This window comes from Mustela lutreola, chromosome 1, assembly GCF_030435805.1.
Source record: "Mustela lutreola isolate mMusLut2 chromosome 1, mMusLut2.pri, whole genome shotgun sequence".
NCBI classification, from domain to species: Eukaryota; Metazoa; Chordata; class Mammalia; order Carnivora; family Mustelidae; genus Mustela; species Mustela lutreola.
The window spans coordinates 129,287,294-129,305,546 of NC_081290.1; the positions used below are offsets into that span (position 1 = coordinate 129,287,294).

Here is an 18,253-nt window from a genome sequence, read left to right on the forward strand (position 1 = left end):
ATTTACTTATTGAGAGAGGGAACACGAGTGCACTCACTCATGAGTGGGGGAAGTAGGGAAAGAGGGAGAAAGAGAATCCCAAGCAGAGTCCCCACTGAGCTCCAAGCCCGACGCAGGACTTGATCTTACGACCTTGAGATCATGACCTGAGCTGAAATCAAGAGTCAGACACTTAAGCAACTGAGCCGTAAGTCATGTATTATCGAAAGTTTCCAATCCTTCCCACCCCTAGACAATCCACCTAGGGTTTGGCTGTTGATGAGCAGTGTGAGAGGGGCCAAGACCCTCGCACAGAGTCATGTGGTAAAGCCAAATGTAAATGATGGTTGAGTTTCCATTATTACAGAAAATCAAGAGGCTTCAGTAATTTTATAGGAGAGTTCTTCCAATTATTATTATTTCCATTAAATATCAAGTCACAGTAAAGAAGAAAATATAAATTTCTGGGAACATACAATGATGTGGATGTAGTTTTAATCCAGGTTCTTAAGTAATAGAAAGGACTTTATCTTGAATTATTTCCAAGGCTTATCTGAGTGCTTGCCAGGACCGGTACCACTGCTATGCCCACTTCTGCCTGCCTCCCTGGCAATCCCAGGGAAGGGAGGAGAAAAGCTGGAAGCACCCAGCGCTTGGGCCCTTTCACACCCTCCCTGGCTTACTCTCCGGGAGCTCCTCCCCACCTCTGCCTCACAGGAGCCCTCTGCACATGGGCTTTCTAAAGGGATCACCAGACATTGGTGGGTTGTAGAAGCAATTTAGTGCGTCAAAAAAGCATTCAAAAGGGTCAATATAGTAGAACATATCAGAGTAACACATACACTGTTTTGTAAAATATTTCTTTCAGAGGGTGAGTGAGGCTTTGGTATAAATGCATTTCTCTCTTGGGATGAGTAGGCGTAGTTTGAAAGCCACTTTCTTTTGCCACTGTTGAAGGAGTTCCGTGCGGGTCTCTTTTATGATACTAATGACCTCAAGAATATGTGGAAATGAAAAGCAGCTTTTCTCCTCATAAAACATTTGGGATTGTTGGTTTAAATTAATGTAAGTAAAAATGTTGGAAATTTTTCATTTTCTGCTGAAGTTTAAGTTGTATTTTTCAGAATGCAGTGGAATTAGACTACAAATCAATATATATGATTTGTATGTATGATAGGGAGAAAATTCCCACCTGCTCAGAAATTAAACAACCCATTTAAATAACCCAAAAGCCAAGGTATACTTCACGAGAGAAATTAGAAGATAGGTTGGACTAAATAATAATAAAGATACAGTAAATGACCATGTATGGGATTGGGGAGACTCTGTGAAAAGGGAACTTCATTGCATATACACATTTATTAGAAGTTCGTCTTGGAGTAAGTGGCCTTTTAAAACTCTGTCTCAGTTTCTCCCCCGTCTGCTCCTGCCTCCACATTCCCCACCTCTCCCACCGCCTCTCCATGTACCACCCCCTCTTTACAGCTCTAAATTCTCAGTTTCCCAGCTTTCTAGTTTCTGTCTTTTCACCATCCCCTCGATACCTTTTCTTGTCACCTCTTCATCCCCCCTCTGTAATTGCTCCCCCTTCACTTATTTGCATACCTCTTCCACCTCTTTCTGCTTCTCTCAGGTTCTCTGCTATTTGTACCTCTCCACTGCCCGCCTCTTCTCTCTCTCCTTCTTACCCTTTTCTCTGTCTTGCCCTCCTCTTTCTGGACTTCCCTCTCTGTTCTCTGGGCCAGCTGTGTCTCTCCCCCCACCTGCTCTTCTCTTCTTCTCGCTCCTTCCCACTCCCTCCTGCTCCTTCCTGCTGGTGCCCTTTTGTGTCCTTCCCTTCCGGTCTCTCCTCTCCCCAACCCAGGGCCCTTCCTGCTTCCCTGCACTCTCTGCCTTTAGCTTCTCTTTCACCTGAAGATACTCTTTTGTACCCCTTTCCCCCCACTCTGTCTTACTCTTATTTTCTCTCTTTTTAAAAGTTGTTTTCATTTTATTTTTTTATTTCTTAAAGATTTTATTTATCGGGGTGCCTAGGTGGCTCAGTCGTTAAGCATCTGCCTTCAGGTCATGATCTGAAGGTCCTGGGATGCAGCCCCATATCAGGCTCCCTGCTCAGGGGGAGACCACCTCTTCTCTCCTTCTCTCCCTGCTTGTGTGTGTTCCCTCTTTTGCTCTGTCTCTCTCTGTCAAATAAATAAATAAAAATTAAAAAATATATATATTTTTTTTTAATTTGTGAAAGAGAGAGAGAAAGAGAATGCACAGGCAGACAGAGGGAGAAGCAGGCTCTGTGCTGAGCGAGGAACCCAATGTAGGGACTTGTCCCAGATCCCAGGACCCTGGGATCATGACCCAAGCAGAAGGCAGATGCTTAACCAACTGAGCCATCCAAGCACCCTTTAAATTTATATTTTAAATAGTGATTTTTTTAAAAGCCCTGAACATAACATTTGCCATCTTAACCATTTCTAAGTTCAGTTGTGTTGTTTATTCTCACTGTTGTGCAACTTCTTCATTTTGCAAAATTATACTCATGAAAACAAACAAATCTACTTTGAAATCAGTAGCTTTTTCAGCCCAGGGACTCAAAAGTTGTCTTCCAGTTCAGGATCCTGTAAATCTTTAATATTATAGGTCTGTTATTTAAATGATGCATTATTTTATGAAAGTTGACCCTAAAATAAAAACACAGTTTCCACACAACATTGCTGTTATGGCTTCATATAGTTTAAATTATTATAAATTCTATTTTAATAGCTTTCCTTGTTTTCTCTTTTTCTTTATGAGTTTTAATGTTAACTGCATTGCTAAAAAATAATATTGTCATTCTTAGTGGCTTTTCTTTGTGATTCTTTTGTACCAGGTCTCAGATATGTAATAGTTATCGTTTTTATTAACATGAGACTGATTTGGCAAGCATGCCCCAGGCATTCCTGAGATGACTCTGACACCGTGCAGCAGTGAGCAGTCAGGAAGGTTTTCTCAAACAGAAATACTCGTCCTAGCATCAGACTTCAGTCTTTTAAATTCTTGAGTTGTCAGTTGCAAAAGCCTCAAAGATAAAACTCTGCTAGCTTGTAGTCTTTTTTATAGAGAGGATCCTTTAAAGTCAGCTGTGTCCTGCCCTTTGCATGTGGTCAGGAGCAGTAGTCTTACACTAGGGACCACTCTCCAGAGCAGGTACTTCCTAATGGTTCCTGTCACTTTTTCCTGTTGTAGTCTATTGATTTAGTTAGTTGTATCTAGTATATGCCCTTATAAAAATGCATTCCCTCCTCTCTAGATGCATTCCTCAGATGAGTTTAACCTCCTGAGTTCTTATTTATAACTGTAGCCATGTACCTTCTTTCCTTTATTTAATATCTTTTCACGTTTTGATTTATTCCAGCCTTCTAATCATTCCCATAACAGTTTCTAGCTCAGGACTGATTATACAGAGGCACAAACAAAATGAAACACTTAGCATTGTGCCTATGCAGTGAGTAAATGTTGGCTTTTTGTTATTATGGTCAGTGTTATTATTAAAGCATCAAATGTACAACTTATCAAATGTAATAAGCAGATTATCAAATGCAATATTTCAATAAGCACTTAAATACTTTTGATGCAAAGCTTATACTGCTGGGCTCATCGACACATTTGCCTTACTTGGCCTTCTTCTACCTTAAGCTAAATTTTTGAGGTTCATTAGGTAGTTTTTAATCAGCTTGTCAGGATATAACTTATGGGACATATTTTCATCCAGTAGAATTGTCATGTGAAGTAATAGAAAATAGATTCATTTTTCATGACTAATTGATTTCTTCTTAATCAGAAGAATCAGATTGATTCTGCTTGGTGTGTGTGTGTGTGTGTGTGTGTGTATTGAGGGAATTTGGAGCAGTCCTTTTCATTAAGTATTGAATTGATGCACTGCACTTTTGTTCAGAGATCCCTGAATTTGGATTTTACCCCAAGGCCTATTGTCCTGGACTTCTTCTGGAAAAAATAAAAAAGAAATCCCATCATACTAGTTTCTACTTTACAGTATTTGGTTTGGTCCCATGTTGAGGCTGCTGGCTTTAGAGGGAGCTGGCCAGTCCAGTGAGCTGCTGGGAAGACCTGACAAGCACAGGAAGGGGCTGTGTATACCAGTGCTATACCCATGCCCCGAGAGTGGTGGGCCTTAGCCTTTCCAGGCACACTTCCCATTAGAGAGGCAATACTGCAACATGGTCATTACCCAGTTTTTGCCTCAGTTTGTGTGGAGAAGCAACTCTAATTTGGGAGTGTGAGTTGTCTCTCCTTCTCTCATAAAGGCTGACATATCCGTGACCTGCCTTGCCCCAGATGACTTTGACTTTGTGTCTGTTTTGCTCTATAGGTGATCTTTATGGAGCCATTGGCTCTCCAGTGAGGCTGACTCGCACCGTTGTGGTGGGGAAGCAGAAGGATTTGGTCCAACGCATACTTTATGTCCTGACCTACTTTCTCCGTTGCTCGGAGCTGCAAGAGAACCAGCTGACCTGGAGTGGGAATCACGGTGAAGGTGACCAGGTGTTAAACGGGAGCAACATCACCACAGCCTTGGAGAGGGGAGAGGTAGAGGAGTCTGAGTATGTGGTGGTCACGGTGAGAAGTGAGCCTGCTCTCCTTCCCCCTCTCCTGCCACCTACTATGGCTGAGGGAAGGAGCCCCAGGTCTGAGGGGCTGGGTGTATCCCCAGAGGGCACTGACATTAGAGACCTGTGTTCCAAACCTGACAAAGAAGGAAACAAAAGGCCAGAGCAGAGCTCTCAGGCCTGCAGCATGGGATTCCAAGAGCCAGCCTTGGACAGCTCTTGGGAACCTCAGGGCACATTTTGTGGGGAGGAAGAAAGTGAAAACGAGGCACGAGGAGATGGCTCTTCAAGACTGTCCAGCTGTGCAAGGCAAGAGGCAGGCGCGAAGATCAGCCAGCAGACTGTCAGTGAGGAGTTGAGAAGGGAAATGCCTAAGAAACTCACAGACCGGTCAGCAGCCTGGCCTTGCCCTGAGAGACATTCCTGGGAGAAACCTCCCTTAGAAAAGGTTACTTTCCAGATTGGAAGCTCCGTATCTCCAGAGTCTGACTTGGAAAGCCGCACCAAAAAAATGGAGAAGCGGCTAACGGCCTGTAGACATTATCCAGAATTAGGCTGCCATTCCTCAGCTACGTCCGGGACGACCACGGACATGCCTCAGGACCCACCGGTTTCTAGGTGCTCCTTCACACCTGGCTTCCAGAAAAATTTCCACTGTCGTCAGAGTCCATCCTGTGAGAGGAATGAAGGTGAATTTGAGAGGGATTTTGCTGAGGACAGAGGCATGAAAACTGAGGTGGTAGCAGATGCTACCGGGCAGCCCGGCCGGTCTGCTGACTCGCTGGCACCTGACGGCAGTGCGCCAGGAACTAGAACGAGGATGCTGGAGAAACCAAGACATTTGCACTTGAAGGATACAGAAGGACCTTTGATACAGCCTGTTCCAAGCAAGTGTGCACAGCAGGACTCTGGCTTCTCGGGCACTGCAGATGTCCCCTGTGGGGATGCCGACAGGAAGGCCAACTTCAGGATGGAGGGAGACATTCCCAGAAATGAAAGCTCAGACAGTGCACTTGGAGACAGTGACGAGGAAGCATGTGCTTCAGCCTCGCTGAATCTAGAGCACAGCGATGACGGGACTGAAGGGTCCTTGGAAGTGGAGCTGCCTCTGCCAAGGTAACACTGGCAGGTGGGGAAGCTGAGGGAACTGGGCTCTGATACCGTTTTCTCCTGACTTAACGTGCATGAGCACATTAGCTACTGGCGGCTGTTTCACCCGTAACAGGTGTTATCCCTCAGAGTATGAGCAGTGTCATCAACCCGATGCACACAGCTTCAAGCCCACTCTTTCTTCCAGGATGATCAGTGGCCTGGTGTATCTGAGCTCTCTGAGTGAGGCGGCAAGTTGTTGCCATTGCAACTGCTGTGGCATTTAGGAAGCTAAAGGATGCAGTGGGAGTGAGGGCGGGGAGCAGGGGTTTTAATTTTCTGTCATCGGAGTAAAAGTGAGGTGGCTGGCAGCAGATGCCTTGCATCCAAGGTGGTGGATTACCCTCGCCGTGTGACTTCTCTCCTGCAGATCAGAGCGGCAGGAAGTGGTGGGAAAACAACACCTCTTCCTTAACACTCCATCAGGTTGATTATTTGGTCTGTGATGACTGAACGCAGTAATTAGAGGTTTCTTCTGTTCTTCTGCACTGTCGTGGGCACCACCCTGTGCAGATGTGTCAAGTTCCTAAAGCCAGGTTTTTGGCAACTTTCCCCCCTCAGGAGACTTTCTCTTTCTTCACTCGCTTGACACAGACTGCCTGGTAGATGTTTGTTATGAACTTCAAGAACAAACTCATAGCCAGCCATCAGAATACTGTTTTTCCTACCCCTCCAACCAAAAAAAAAATTTTTTTCTCTTCTAGCTCCCTTCCTTTTCCCACATCGATGATCCACTTCCTGGAGGACTGGTGAAATGGACCTCCCTGAATCTGTTTTCCTTACCTGTGTTACTAGAGTTTTTGTTCCAGTTGTGATGCAAGAAGGGAGTACATTTTTAATTGTGTATTCTAATGGACCAATGTTGTTTTAGGTCTCAGAGTATCAGCAACCCAAATGTAAGAAACTTTGGCCGCTCACTTCTGGCAGGTTATTGCCCCACGTACATGCCTGATCTGGTGCTTCACGGGACGAGCAGCGATGAGAAGCTGAAGCAGTGTCTGGTGGCCGATCTGGTCCACACAGTCCATGTAAGTGATCCCAGCTTGGAGCCCCTGGCTGCTGACCAGACGTCTGCCATGGTCTTGGCCAACAAAAGGTGTTTAGGCTAAAGAGTGTGTAATTACAGGATTGTTTCTAGAGAATGCAGGCAAGGGCTGGTGAAGCACCCAGGGGTGAGCAACAGCTGGAAGCTATGAGCACACCTGGGCCTGAAGGATAAGTGGGGTGCAGTGACACTAGAGCTGTGGAGAGCTGGAGCTGAAGGAGGGGCCGGGCCACTTGGCGAGGTGAGCACTGAGGGAGGTGGAGGGTAGCTTTCTGCCATTTCTTTCCTTCAGCCTCTGAGCTCTTCTGTCCCTCCCATTGGTTGATCCCAGCTGGAAGCCAGATAGCAAGGTCAAAACTGATGCAGCATTCGTGAGGTCCACAGAGGTCAGCCTCCTGGGGCCGGCACAGGACAGAGAAGGGCAGAGAGTGGATCGAGAGGGCACACAAGCTGGGCAAAATAGAATAAACAACACAGATGGTGACAATTCTGTGCCGTCATGGGAGGACTGAAGAGATATCACATATAGTTTGCTTTTTATTTGATCCTTACAAGTTCCTAAGAGTAAATTATTTTGACTGATATGTCATTAAGTTCACTTTGATGGCTACATGAGGATGACTGTAGAAAGATTAACGAGTCTTACTGGAAAATTGCCTTGTGGCTGCTGTTAAGTGCTTTTCTGCTATCTGTAGCGTGACAGGAACTGAGCAGTTAAGGAAACTGTGGCAATCTGATGGGCCTGGTTTTAACTGAGCTGCTATTGGGCAGACGTGCAAAGATAAATGTTTTGCATCAAAAACATACCGTGTCTTGTGCAATAGGGAGAGGCCTCACTGCATTAAGAAAAGTGGAATGTGGCTTGTTACCTACCTCCTTGCCCAGCAAGTGTTTTTTAAGAGGTGGAGCAGAAGGCCATGTATGTTATCTTTGGCCTTGAGCATCTCCTCTGTGAAGACTAAACATACTTCAGACACAGGCTAAACAGGCTGAAGGTATTTTTGTGAAATGGGAAGAAGAGCTCAGTAGTGAAGCAGGTGTCCTCATAAACCCCCCCTGAATGAGGAGGAAGAAGAAATGGGGAATGGGTGATTGGAAGCTGGGAAGACCAGTCCAGCATACATTTATACCCAAACATTCCTAACCCCACCCTGCTTTGTGGTCGGACACCACCCCTCACCAGGATATTCTAGGAATGAGGCTATGAGGTTTCTTTCTTGTCTTGTAAAAAATGCCATAACATTTTATTTTCATGGTTGTAATGTACACTGTATCAGAGGTCCCTAGGTCAGTGACATTAGAATAAGAACAGTGTCCTCATTGTGTGGATGCTGTGGAGGTTCTTTTAAACCAGGGAAGTCTCAGTGATGTTAGAGACTCGAATATATTTTGTAGCATTTGGTAGCATTAAGGCAGGGAAGTAGAGGCCTTCCTTTCCCTTTCTGTCAGCAATCTATGTGTTTATATCCATATATCCAAAACCTGTGGGTATGTTCTTTCTGTTCTGTGTCAGTTTGACTTGTAAGAACATTGGTGTTGTAGAGTACCTGGGTGACTCTGTTGGTTGTGTCCCACTCTTGCTTTCAACTCAGGTCGTGATCTCAGGGTCCTGGGATTGAGCCCTGCCCTGCTTTGGGCTCCACGCTGAGCAGGGGGTCTGCTTCCGCCTCCTCCCCTCCTACCACCTCACACCCACTTGTGCTCGCACTTTCTCTTAAATAAATAAATAAAATCTTAAAAAGAAAAAAGAAGGACATTGGTGTTCTTACTTGCGGGACCCTTCCTCCATGAAGCCCTGTGCTCTGCTTCTGACAGACGCGCCAGGAGACCCAGTGTGAACTGGGGCAGTTTGTCTCAGTGCCATTGATCTTACCAGTTGGGGGAGGGGGGTGTTGCCCAAATGCTCCGGACTTGCTCACTTACCTCTATGGAAATGTCATTAATTGATTGATAACCCTCCTTGAACTTCTTTGTAAAACCATTTATGACTTTTTTTTATAGTTTCCATAGGCTGACAGTTACCAATTTTTTGTATATGAGGTTTTAATGGTGACCATTGAGCTCTATAATTCTTATATTTGAAAAAAAAAAAACAAAACAAATCCATGTTTCCTCTATTAGTACTCTTAAAGATTTTTCATATATCATTTTCCCTTCCTTTCAGAAGTAGTGTTTTCACACTGTAGGCTTTTCTCATTTCTTTAGACTATGCAATCACCCTGAGAGATCGAAAGTTATTAAGCGTAATAACCTATATTGTGTCAAATTGTGGGTATATCCAAAGTGCAGCCATGCATGGTGTTAATAGGAAATTGCAAAGGGTTCATAAAAATATCTTTGGAAATTTAATACATTCAGAATGTATCCAATTAGCATTAGTAGATTTCTAATTTCACTTGGCACATTTATCATAATGAATTTTGCTTTTGAAGAGTAGTGTTCCATTTAAACTGCCTCTCAGATTGGGACTCTGGTCCATGGCAGTGTTTAAATAAAAATAACCTTACTTTCAACTACCATTTACAAATATTTGTTGAAAAATAATTAAAAAAAAAACAAACATTTTATTGAATTAGTGCTCTATAAAGTCTAGTAATTATTTAAATTCTTGAGTATGTTCCCAGAGAAAGAAGCAAAGATCCAAGAACAAAAATACATGACCACAGAGCTGAAATAATAACTTGTTGAGGAAGAAGAGGTTGGGATAAATTGCTTTACTTAACTTGCTTTCAGAAATCTATTTTTTGGATGTTAATAATTTTTAGTGTTCATGCAAGACTTCATTGGGCTTTGATATTCATAATCGTTTTTAGTGAAGGATTTTTATTAACTGTTTAAAAACAGTTGACTTAATGATTTATTTTCTAGATCTGTGCATGAGTAGACTGTAGAATCTGTCTTATGTAAATATGCGCTTTTATTACCATGGAGGACAAATTCATGGAATCTCTTCTCTCATTGAGGGATTGCATTCTAGAGCTTCCGACACTAAGAAATTCTTTTTAGGCATTTCCTTATTCTGGTCTCATTAAAGGAAAGATATATTAACTTTATTTCCATTTTCATTATCGGCTTTTCTATGTCAATATTGTGATGGTCTTTAAATATTTAAACATGTGTTCTTGTTTAATCCATATACCCTCCTTTCTGTCATTTGAACTGTTTCTCTGTCTCCTAGCATGTAGATTATACAGCTGCCTTAAATTAGGCTAAAGTAATATTTAGTTTCACTGTTTTACCCCTGTCGTATCTAACTGTGCATTCTTTCTCTGTTTTCCTTTTGACTTTAAATGTTAAGCTGGGAGAGAAAGAGTGAGAGAGTCCGCTTCCCACTATACCTGTGACCCTCAAGTAACTTTTTCTCTCTTCTTTTTTCCTCCTGTGTGCTTGTCTGGTATGAATACTCCTGCTCAGGGCAGTGTTAGGTGTATTAAGTTATGGATAATTCAGCATTGATGGCTTGGGTTTAAGTCTTACTGTTACCACTCATTTGCTGGTAGTCAAGTAAGTCAATTGGTATCACTAAGCCTCAAAAGAATATATTTAGAGGAGCAGATGAGATTATAATGCACTGGTTAAGAGTTTGGCTTCTAAAGACAGACAAACTTGATTGAATCATGGCTCACCCTTTAGTGACTTTCGTGGCCTTGGCAGGTTTCTTTAGTCTTCCAAGCATCAGTTTCAGATTCTATAAAATGAACAGTTCATACAGGTCTGGTTTGAAGACTCAGAGGTCATGCATATCACGTGTTCAGCACAGTGCCTGGCACATTACTAATGTTAGCTATTAAAATAATATATGTGCAAGTGCTTGGTAATTGAGTTTCGCAGGAAACTCTTGCTGGAAATCATGGAACAGAACCCATATACACATTCATTCCAGGCTAAAAAGCATCCATTTCTCCTTGCTTGTGAAATCACAAAGAGCAGGCCAAGTGGCTAACTGCAGGGTAGGGTCATCAAGCCCAAAATCAACATCACATTGTAATGCTCTTTTAAAAAAATTGTGTTCCAGGGCTGCAGGCATTTTACAGAATAATCTATAAAGCAAAGTTAACAGTTGGATATTGCAGCCTCTTTCATTTAATTTTAAGAGTAGCGACAGATTGACTCCAGAAATACCATGCAGAAATCAGTCGCACAGATAAGGAGTTTTGCTAAAAGCTTGGCTGTGATATATGGTCATGAATACCTAATTAAGCCATGCAGTGTAATCAACCAGGGAGACTACAAAAGAACAGCAAGTTGCATCAAATGATAAATCATTACTTAAGTAATGCAGACAGCATCAAGGTGCTTCAAGTCAACAACAACCTTAAAATCAGTAGTGTTGCAAAGGAAGCATCCATGTAGGACAGATCAGCTATCTGAGAACATCTCTTGTCGCTTTCATTTTCCTATAATGGAAAATGAGAATGGCAGTGCCTTGGGCCTACAGCACGGTCTTACTGTTTCATAAAAATCTGTGTGTATATATGCATGTGTGTGTTTGTGGACACACATGTTCACACATGTATAAGCATGTACATGGGGTTGTGATGGTTAAATGGATTTCTTATTGTGAATTGTGATTTTTTTTAAAGTTTTTGAAAAGAAATACTGATCTCTGGGTATTGCCAACTCTAATCCAAAATCTTACTGATTCTCCTCCTTCCAGTAACTACAATACAATCTTATTTAAGTTCCCCTTAACCTTCCCAACTAGAATTCTTGCGTCCAGTTTTTCCTCTTCTAGTCATCTTGTTCTGTGCCACAGAGGGCTCTTGCTAACCCCTGAATATGATCATTTACTCTTTTTGCTCTAATGGTTTCCTATTCTTTTGAGATGGTAAAATATAAACTCCTTGGCTGGAGTTGCCCCCAAGTAGAACTTTACACCCGCAGGCTCCTTAGCACATTTTACCACATCTTTGTTCTGTTTCCGGTGTTTTTCTAGCACTAGGGCTGCAGGCCTCTGGAGCAGAGAAGGGAGACTTCCTTTCTTTCATATTCCCAGCTTCTCACTGTGTGCACCTACAACATGCTCAGTGATGTTAACTGACTATTATAACTGACTATCCTACAGACCTGTATTTAGGAATATGTGTTTGTGGCTAAAACTGTGATGATTGGTTTATGTGTTTTTTCTAAAGAAAGGAGAAATGGCAGCTAGTCTTTTAAAAGTAGAAGGGAAGAGTAGTGTGTTTAGACATGATTCCTTTGGCTCTGTGTTCATTTTCTTTATGTAAAGGAGAGTAAAAAGCTTATTATAGGTCACTCAGGCTTCAGTGCTCTTGCATTTTGTAAATGTTAGACACGTAGCTAATTTTCATTTTTTCTTAAATGTGTTCACTAATGCAAAGTATTTGGACATCTATGCCATTCTTTGTAAAAAAAAGCTATCAACCCTCTGCATTTTATTTTGGAGTCCTGTGCATCATCACATAGCTTTAGTCTGATGACTCTTTTTGACCTTGAGCTCCTTTTCTGGACTTTAAATTGTTTCTTTTCTCAGCAAGTAACAGGCCTGAAAATAAAGTTGTGCCCAAGGTTGCACACTGTATCTACAAGGTTGTAGGCTGAACTTGGGTGTCAGCCTGGTAATGACAGCCACAGGCACAAACCCACGGAAGGTCAGATGTTTCCTCTGTAGCCCCTCCTAGATCACCTCACGAGACCCTCTCCTCCTTCCCTCTGCTAAATCTATGCAAAGTCTTTAATCTTTAATCTTCCCTCTGCTAGATCCCTGTGTCTTCATGATGTCTTTGGGCTTCCCAGAGCCCTCACCTTGGTATACCTCTTGGGATCCCTCAGCAATGTCTGTGGTCCACAATGATTGATTTTTTTCTCTTCTCCGCCTCATTACAACCCTTAAGCCTTCAGCAACTGGCATTGAATCTGTTTCCAAGAGAAAATAAATTCTGGTGGAGAAATGCTTACAGAGTTATCATAAGATCATATAATTTTTCTCTTCTGGTATTTTCATATGTTAACAGTCTGTTTGATATAAACTAGAAATCTCTGTTGGTGGCATGTCAGGTGGTCTGGCTGACTTGTTTGGCCAAAAATGAGGCAGGGAGCCTGAACATGGGTTTTGGGGAAGAGAAGGACAGTCATGCCTTGGAAATTTACTTCCTACCAGAAAATACTGGGTGCTAGGTGCTGTGTTTACAGCCATGGTCAAGATCTGAGGTGGGAAAGTTCCAGCACCATGTCGTGCTGCTGCTAATGGTGCACCTCCTCTCTAAAACTATAGACATGATGGGTAAAGTAGTACCATCCCACACCAATTTTTTCTAATACCTGTGCATGAAGAAAAGTGGAAATCCTTTTGTGGCAGAAACAAATCAAAATCAAAGCCAGAACAACCCTGGCCTTCTGGGATTTCAATCTGGATACAGGTCCCTAGGAATTGGGTGCTGAGTTTCTAAGATCTACTCAGGATGAAAGATGTGGTCTCATATGCATATGAAGCTTGGGACCGGGAACTGAGCCCTTTTTGTAAAGTCTGGAGCTTCAAACAGTTATTCTTCCATAAAAAGGGGATTAGAAAACCAGCCATGAACAGTGAGGCAGCAAAGAAACAAGTTGGAAACTTGGGTGGGAGAAAGTAAAGTCACCCATGAGAAATCAAAGCCTCAGACCCATTCTATGAGTAGGTTGGAGGTCCAGATTTATTCTACCCAAGTGACTTGGGAATCCCTGCCCAAGAAATAAATGTAAAATTCAGAAGCATTGAAACCTCTAGGACTCTGGCGGAAGGAAGCACACCGGACACTTTCATAACCACCAGCTTATAAGACACTTTCCCTTATGAGATGCTTTTCCTCTTCTCCACTTTAAAATATTTAGTTACTGCCATTGAGCCTGTTTCCAAGTGACACACAGAGTACATAACACAAATAGCCACAATAAGATGGGCTCATGTTCAGAGATTACAAACCATGTATGAAGATATCGTGATGAGGAAGAGTAAGCAAATACAAGCTGGACAATTAGCGCTCCCAGAACAATCTGAAATAACCATGAAGTCACTCTGTTTAAAATGGTTCCGGTCATAAAAAAGAAGGAATTGGAACTTTAATAAAGAGATGGGATGGTATGGTAAGTGATATTTAGATTTGTAAAATGACTAAAAAGAACTTCTAAAAGTGACAATTATAGCCATTAGAATTTAATCCCACAAGGGTAGGTTGAAGAGCGGAGCAGATTAAATACCGCTGGAGAGAATTAGAATTTGTGACACGAAGGCTAGGACAAGAAAATTTTATAGCATATTCAGAAAGTGAGAACAGAGAACGCGAGGAAAAACAATATTTGAGGAAACACTGAGTTTTCCAGTTGAAATAAGCACGCTGACTCCCAAGTAAGTGTAAATACAAACAAATCCAGTCTTAGGCTATAGAGAACATCAAAGACAAAGAAAACTTGTAAGGAGCCCAAGAGAAGATATGGCACCTGTCCTCAAGGAGATTGAAATCTGTTATGGGAAGTACAAAATCAATAAGCAGTAAAAACAGTACAGTAGAGTCTCCTGTAGTGGGAGGCACAGGACAGGCATGGAGGGACTTCCTGGAAGTGGTGTCTGTACCAGGAGGTCAGTAGGGGTAAGCATGTGGGGCCAGGGAGGGTGCAGGGAACCACTTGACTCTCTCAGGAAATCCAAGATACTTCTGGCTGATCGTTGATGAGCATCTTCTTAGCCCGCGGGTGGAACTGACCTCCCCAGCACAGGAGTTTCTCTCTGTACTGTTTCTTGGTAAAAGTGAGGTTAGGAAAGTCTAGATGCTGAGCAGTTAGCAAAAGATAGTATTCTACATGATTTTATAGATGAGAAGAAGTGTTTAAGAATGGTGAGTGATAACCAGGCTCCTTTTCTCTGAATGAATGATTTCTCTGAATTTCTCTGAATGAATGAAGGGGGTTTTTTTGTTTTGTTTTTGGTGTTTTGTTTGTTTGGTTGGTTGGTTTTACTAAAACCAAACAAAACTGGTCAGCAGTCCACATGTGGCTGCAGTCCTTATATGTGGCTCTCATCCATCCAGAGGTGGGGTGGGGTGGCCCAGAACTGTGTTATGTTGCTTAGGTCTTCAGCTCCAGGGTGGTGGAGGATATGGTGAAGCAAGTGGGCCTTCACTTCTAATGAGGTAGAAGAATAAAAAGGGGGCTCTGAGGACGTTTATCCAAGAGCAGGTACCGAGAAGGTGAATCTCACTGCATTAGTCATCCCGGTGTCTTCATAGGACTCCTGAAAGGCCTCACTTGAAGCTGTGTGAAAGCCAATATTACTAAGTCATGGTGCTGTAACAGAATGGTGGAGAATCTTTTTGAAAGGCATTCTGTCATGTGGTATCCTCTTATTCAAGTTCAGTTTAATAAAGTTACAGAATGTACCAGAATTATCTTATATAGAATAAGAAATTGACACTCAAAATGATGCCAAGGAGTCTTATGTTTTATTCAGAATATTTCAGAGAAAAATAAAAGATACAGGGAGATGCTTCCAATCTCCTGAATCATAAATCACCTGCCCCTGTATGTTTGAAAGAGGCTGCTCAGTGGCTTGTCCCTGGTAATCAGACCCACCTCGATATAACCAGTGTGCACATTTTGGAGCTGGTTATGAGGACAGAAGTCTGTCCACTCTCCTGCGGTCTGCAACACACATGTGAGCTGGACATCTCTGAGGACTGATAAAATGTCAGCTCAGAGTATGTATTGCACAGTGCCGACAGTGTAAAGATGGGGAAGTTTCTTAACAAAATCTTAATAGAGGCAACTGTATTTTCTCCTATTTTGACATTAAGTTGAGACTGTCATTCACACTGTTTGCAGTCTTGTCTCCTAAGGGATTTCCACCCTGACAAGGTCCTAGGATTTCAAAGTAGAGGGCTTGGCAGACTCACTGAGCTAAAAGTTGGAAATGCTTGCATGAGTTACTAGTTTCTATTTCTGACATACCAAGATACTTAATAAGCTCTTACATTTTTTTGTCCTCAGTGTTTCTGTCTGTAGAGCAGTGCTGTGTTCCTGGCCGCCCCACAGGAAAAATGGCATGATGAATTAATAACTAATTATAGGAAGCATATATGTGATAATGGTATTTTCCTGCCCTTAAGTTAAAAATAGGTGATTACATGAAATGTTAGTCATTTAAACATGGTACATGGAAAAGAATTAAATTAATAATTGCGCAGATGACTTAATAGGAACTAGTCTGAATCCAAAAATAAAGAAATCTGCATAGAAAATTATTCAACAGAGCCAGCACATGTTAGCATTTTGTTATGTTCATTTCAGAGGCTACAGAAGAAAAAGTAAATGTGATTTTTTTTCCTTGAGTTACTTATATAATCACTGAGTATACAAGACAGATGTGAAATCAAGAACAAGTTAAGACAGTGTGATTAAATGTCAAAATGCAGATTGCAGGAGCGCCTGGGTAGCTCAGTCAGTCAAGTGTCTGCCTTCAACTCAGGTCATGATCCCCAGGTCCTGGGATAAAGTCCCGTGTTGGGCCAGGGAGCCTGCTTTTCTCCCTCTTTCCCCTCATGCGCTCTCTCAAATAAATAAACTTTTTTTTTTTTTTTTAAGAATGTAGATTTGGGGGACCCTGGGTGGCCTGCTCTTTAAGCGTCTGCCTTCAGCTCGGGTTATGGTCCCAAGGTCCTGGGATCAAGCCCCTCATCAGGCTCCCTGCTCAATGGGGAGCCTGCTTCTCCCTCTTCCATTCCCCCTGCTTCTGTTCCCTGTCTCGCTATCCCCTCTCCATTGTCCATCACTCAGACACCCCATCTCGCCCCTCTCTGCTTCAGCAACATTTTTTTTTAAGATTTTATTTATTTGAGGGAGAGAGTGAGAGAGAGCGTGAGAGTGGGGTGGGGGGCAGAGGGAGAAGGAGATCCCCTGCTGAGCAGGGAGCCTGATATGGGGCTTGATCCCAGGACCTTGGGACCATAACCTGAGCCGAAGGCAGACGCTTAACCAACTGAGTCACCCAGATGACCCCAAAAGATTGAAAAATTTAGAAGGAAGCAGGGAAAGTATTCCAGGCACAGCCTGAGCTAAGAGGCAGGAGCCCTCCCAGACTAGGGAAGGGGATTCTTAGAGAGTCCTGGAAGTAAATACGTATAGGTGAATGTGGCCCACACTGTAAAGAGCTTTAAGTATGGAAAAGAAAAAGTTTGAGTTGGACACCTGAGTGTCTCAGTGGGTTAAGCATCTGCTTTCAGCTCAGGTCATGATCCCAGGGTCCTGGGATCAAGTCCCACATTGGGCTCCCTGCTCAGTGAGGGGGAGGGGAATCTGCTTCTCCCTCTGCCCCTCCCTGCAGCTTGTGCACCCTCCCCTTCTCTCTCGCAAAAATAAATAAAATAAAATCTTTTTTAAAAGAGAAAAAAAGAAAAGTTAGAACTTGGGTGTTTGGGTGATAAGAGCTAGAGTAGGTTTTTAAATTAGCAGGTTAGGCAGAAGTCTTGTTTATGTAAGCCAAGGTAGTCTATTTTGTGTACTCAGAGCTCTGATCCAGAACCCTGAAATTGGAATGTCCTGGACATCTAGAACTCCTGGAAAACAGACCCATAAATTCCTAGTGGCTGTGAATTAAACCAGACCTAATCTGATGATTCAACAAAATACAATAGCCCAAAGATCTTTGAGAAACCTTTAAAGACCTCTAATACAAAGCCTTTCATTTGTCACTTTATCTTGAGAAATCTGTACAGGAAAGTAGATTGGATAAATGAGATATTGACAGAGTGGAACTCAAGAAATGACTGTTTCTAACTCCCCTAGAGCAGAGCAAGGCAAAAAAGATAATTGGCTTATGGCCGAGACTTCATTCCTCTGACAGAGATTGGCTTTCCACCCTGACAATCGCCTACAGCTCTCTATTGATCTCCAGGTTTCCCTCATCCTCCAGTCTCTGTTAGAAGTTTCTCAGTTGTCTGATCACGTCGCTGAGGGAGGCATGGACATGGAGGCTGCTAGCAGTCATGTGGAAGCGGTGGTAGGAGGGCCAGCAGGGGCAGAAGGGCTGGCAGCTCTGCCTTGCCACCTGGGTCGTGGGTGTGTGCTCACCAGGGTGTGGGCACTTGTAAGGGCGAGAACAGGGCAGCACTTTTGGAAGTCTCAGATTATGGAGAATGTAGAAACGTACTGCAGACTCATTCTTTTTTATGTTCTTACTTATTATTTTAAGATTTTAAAAATTTTAAGATTTAAGATTTTACTTATTATTTGTGAGACATTAAGAGGACAGTGGGAGGAAGGACAGAGGGAGAAGCAGACTCCCTGTAGGGCAGGGGGCCTGACTTCGGACTTGATCCCAGGGTGCTGGGATCATGACCTGAGCCAAAGACAGCCGCTTAACTGACTGAGCCACCCAGGTGCCTCTGCAGACTCATTCTGATAAGAGAATTTAATGAACTCTGTGTACAAGAAACTTACCTTGAAATTAATTCTCTTCAGTTTGAGAGAGAAAAGGAAAATTGATAAATAA

At 42.7% G+C, this 18,253-nt stretch overlaps 1 protein-coding gene across 6 annotated transcripts in view; it reads left to right on the forward strand.

Moving 5' to 3' along the window:
* Window positions 1–18,253, forward strand: part of FNIP2 (folliculin interacting protein 2) — a 132,902-nt gene that overhangs the window by 101,363 nt on the left and 13,286 nt on the right. For all 6 annotated transcript variants that reach the window (XM_059174305.1, XM_059174329.1, XM_059174321.1 and 3 more), the window contains 2 exons: window positions 4,343–5,696; window positions 6,601–6,757. In XM_059174305.1, coding sequence (XP_059030288.1) covers window positions 4,343–5,696; window positions 6,601–6,757 — 1,511 coding nt within the window. The remainder of the gene's footprint in view (window positions 1–4,342; window positions 5,697–6,600; window positions 6,758–18,253) is intronic.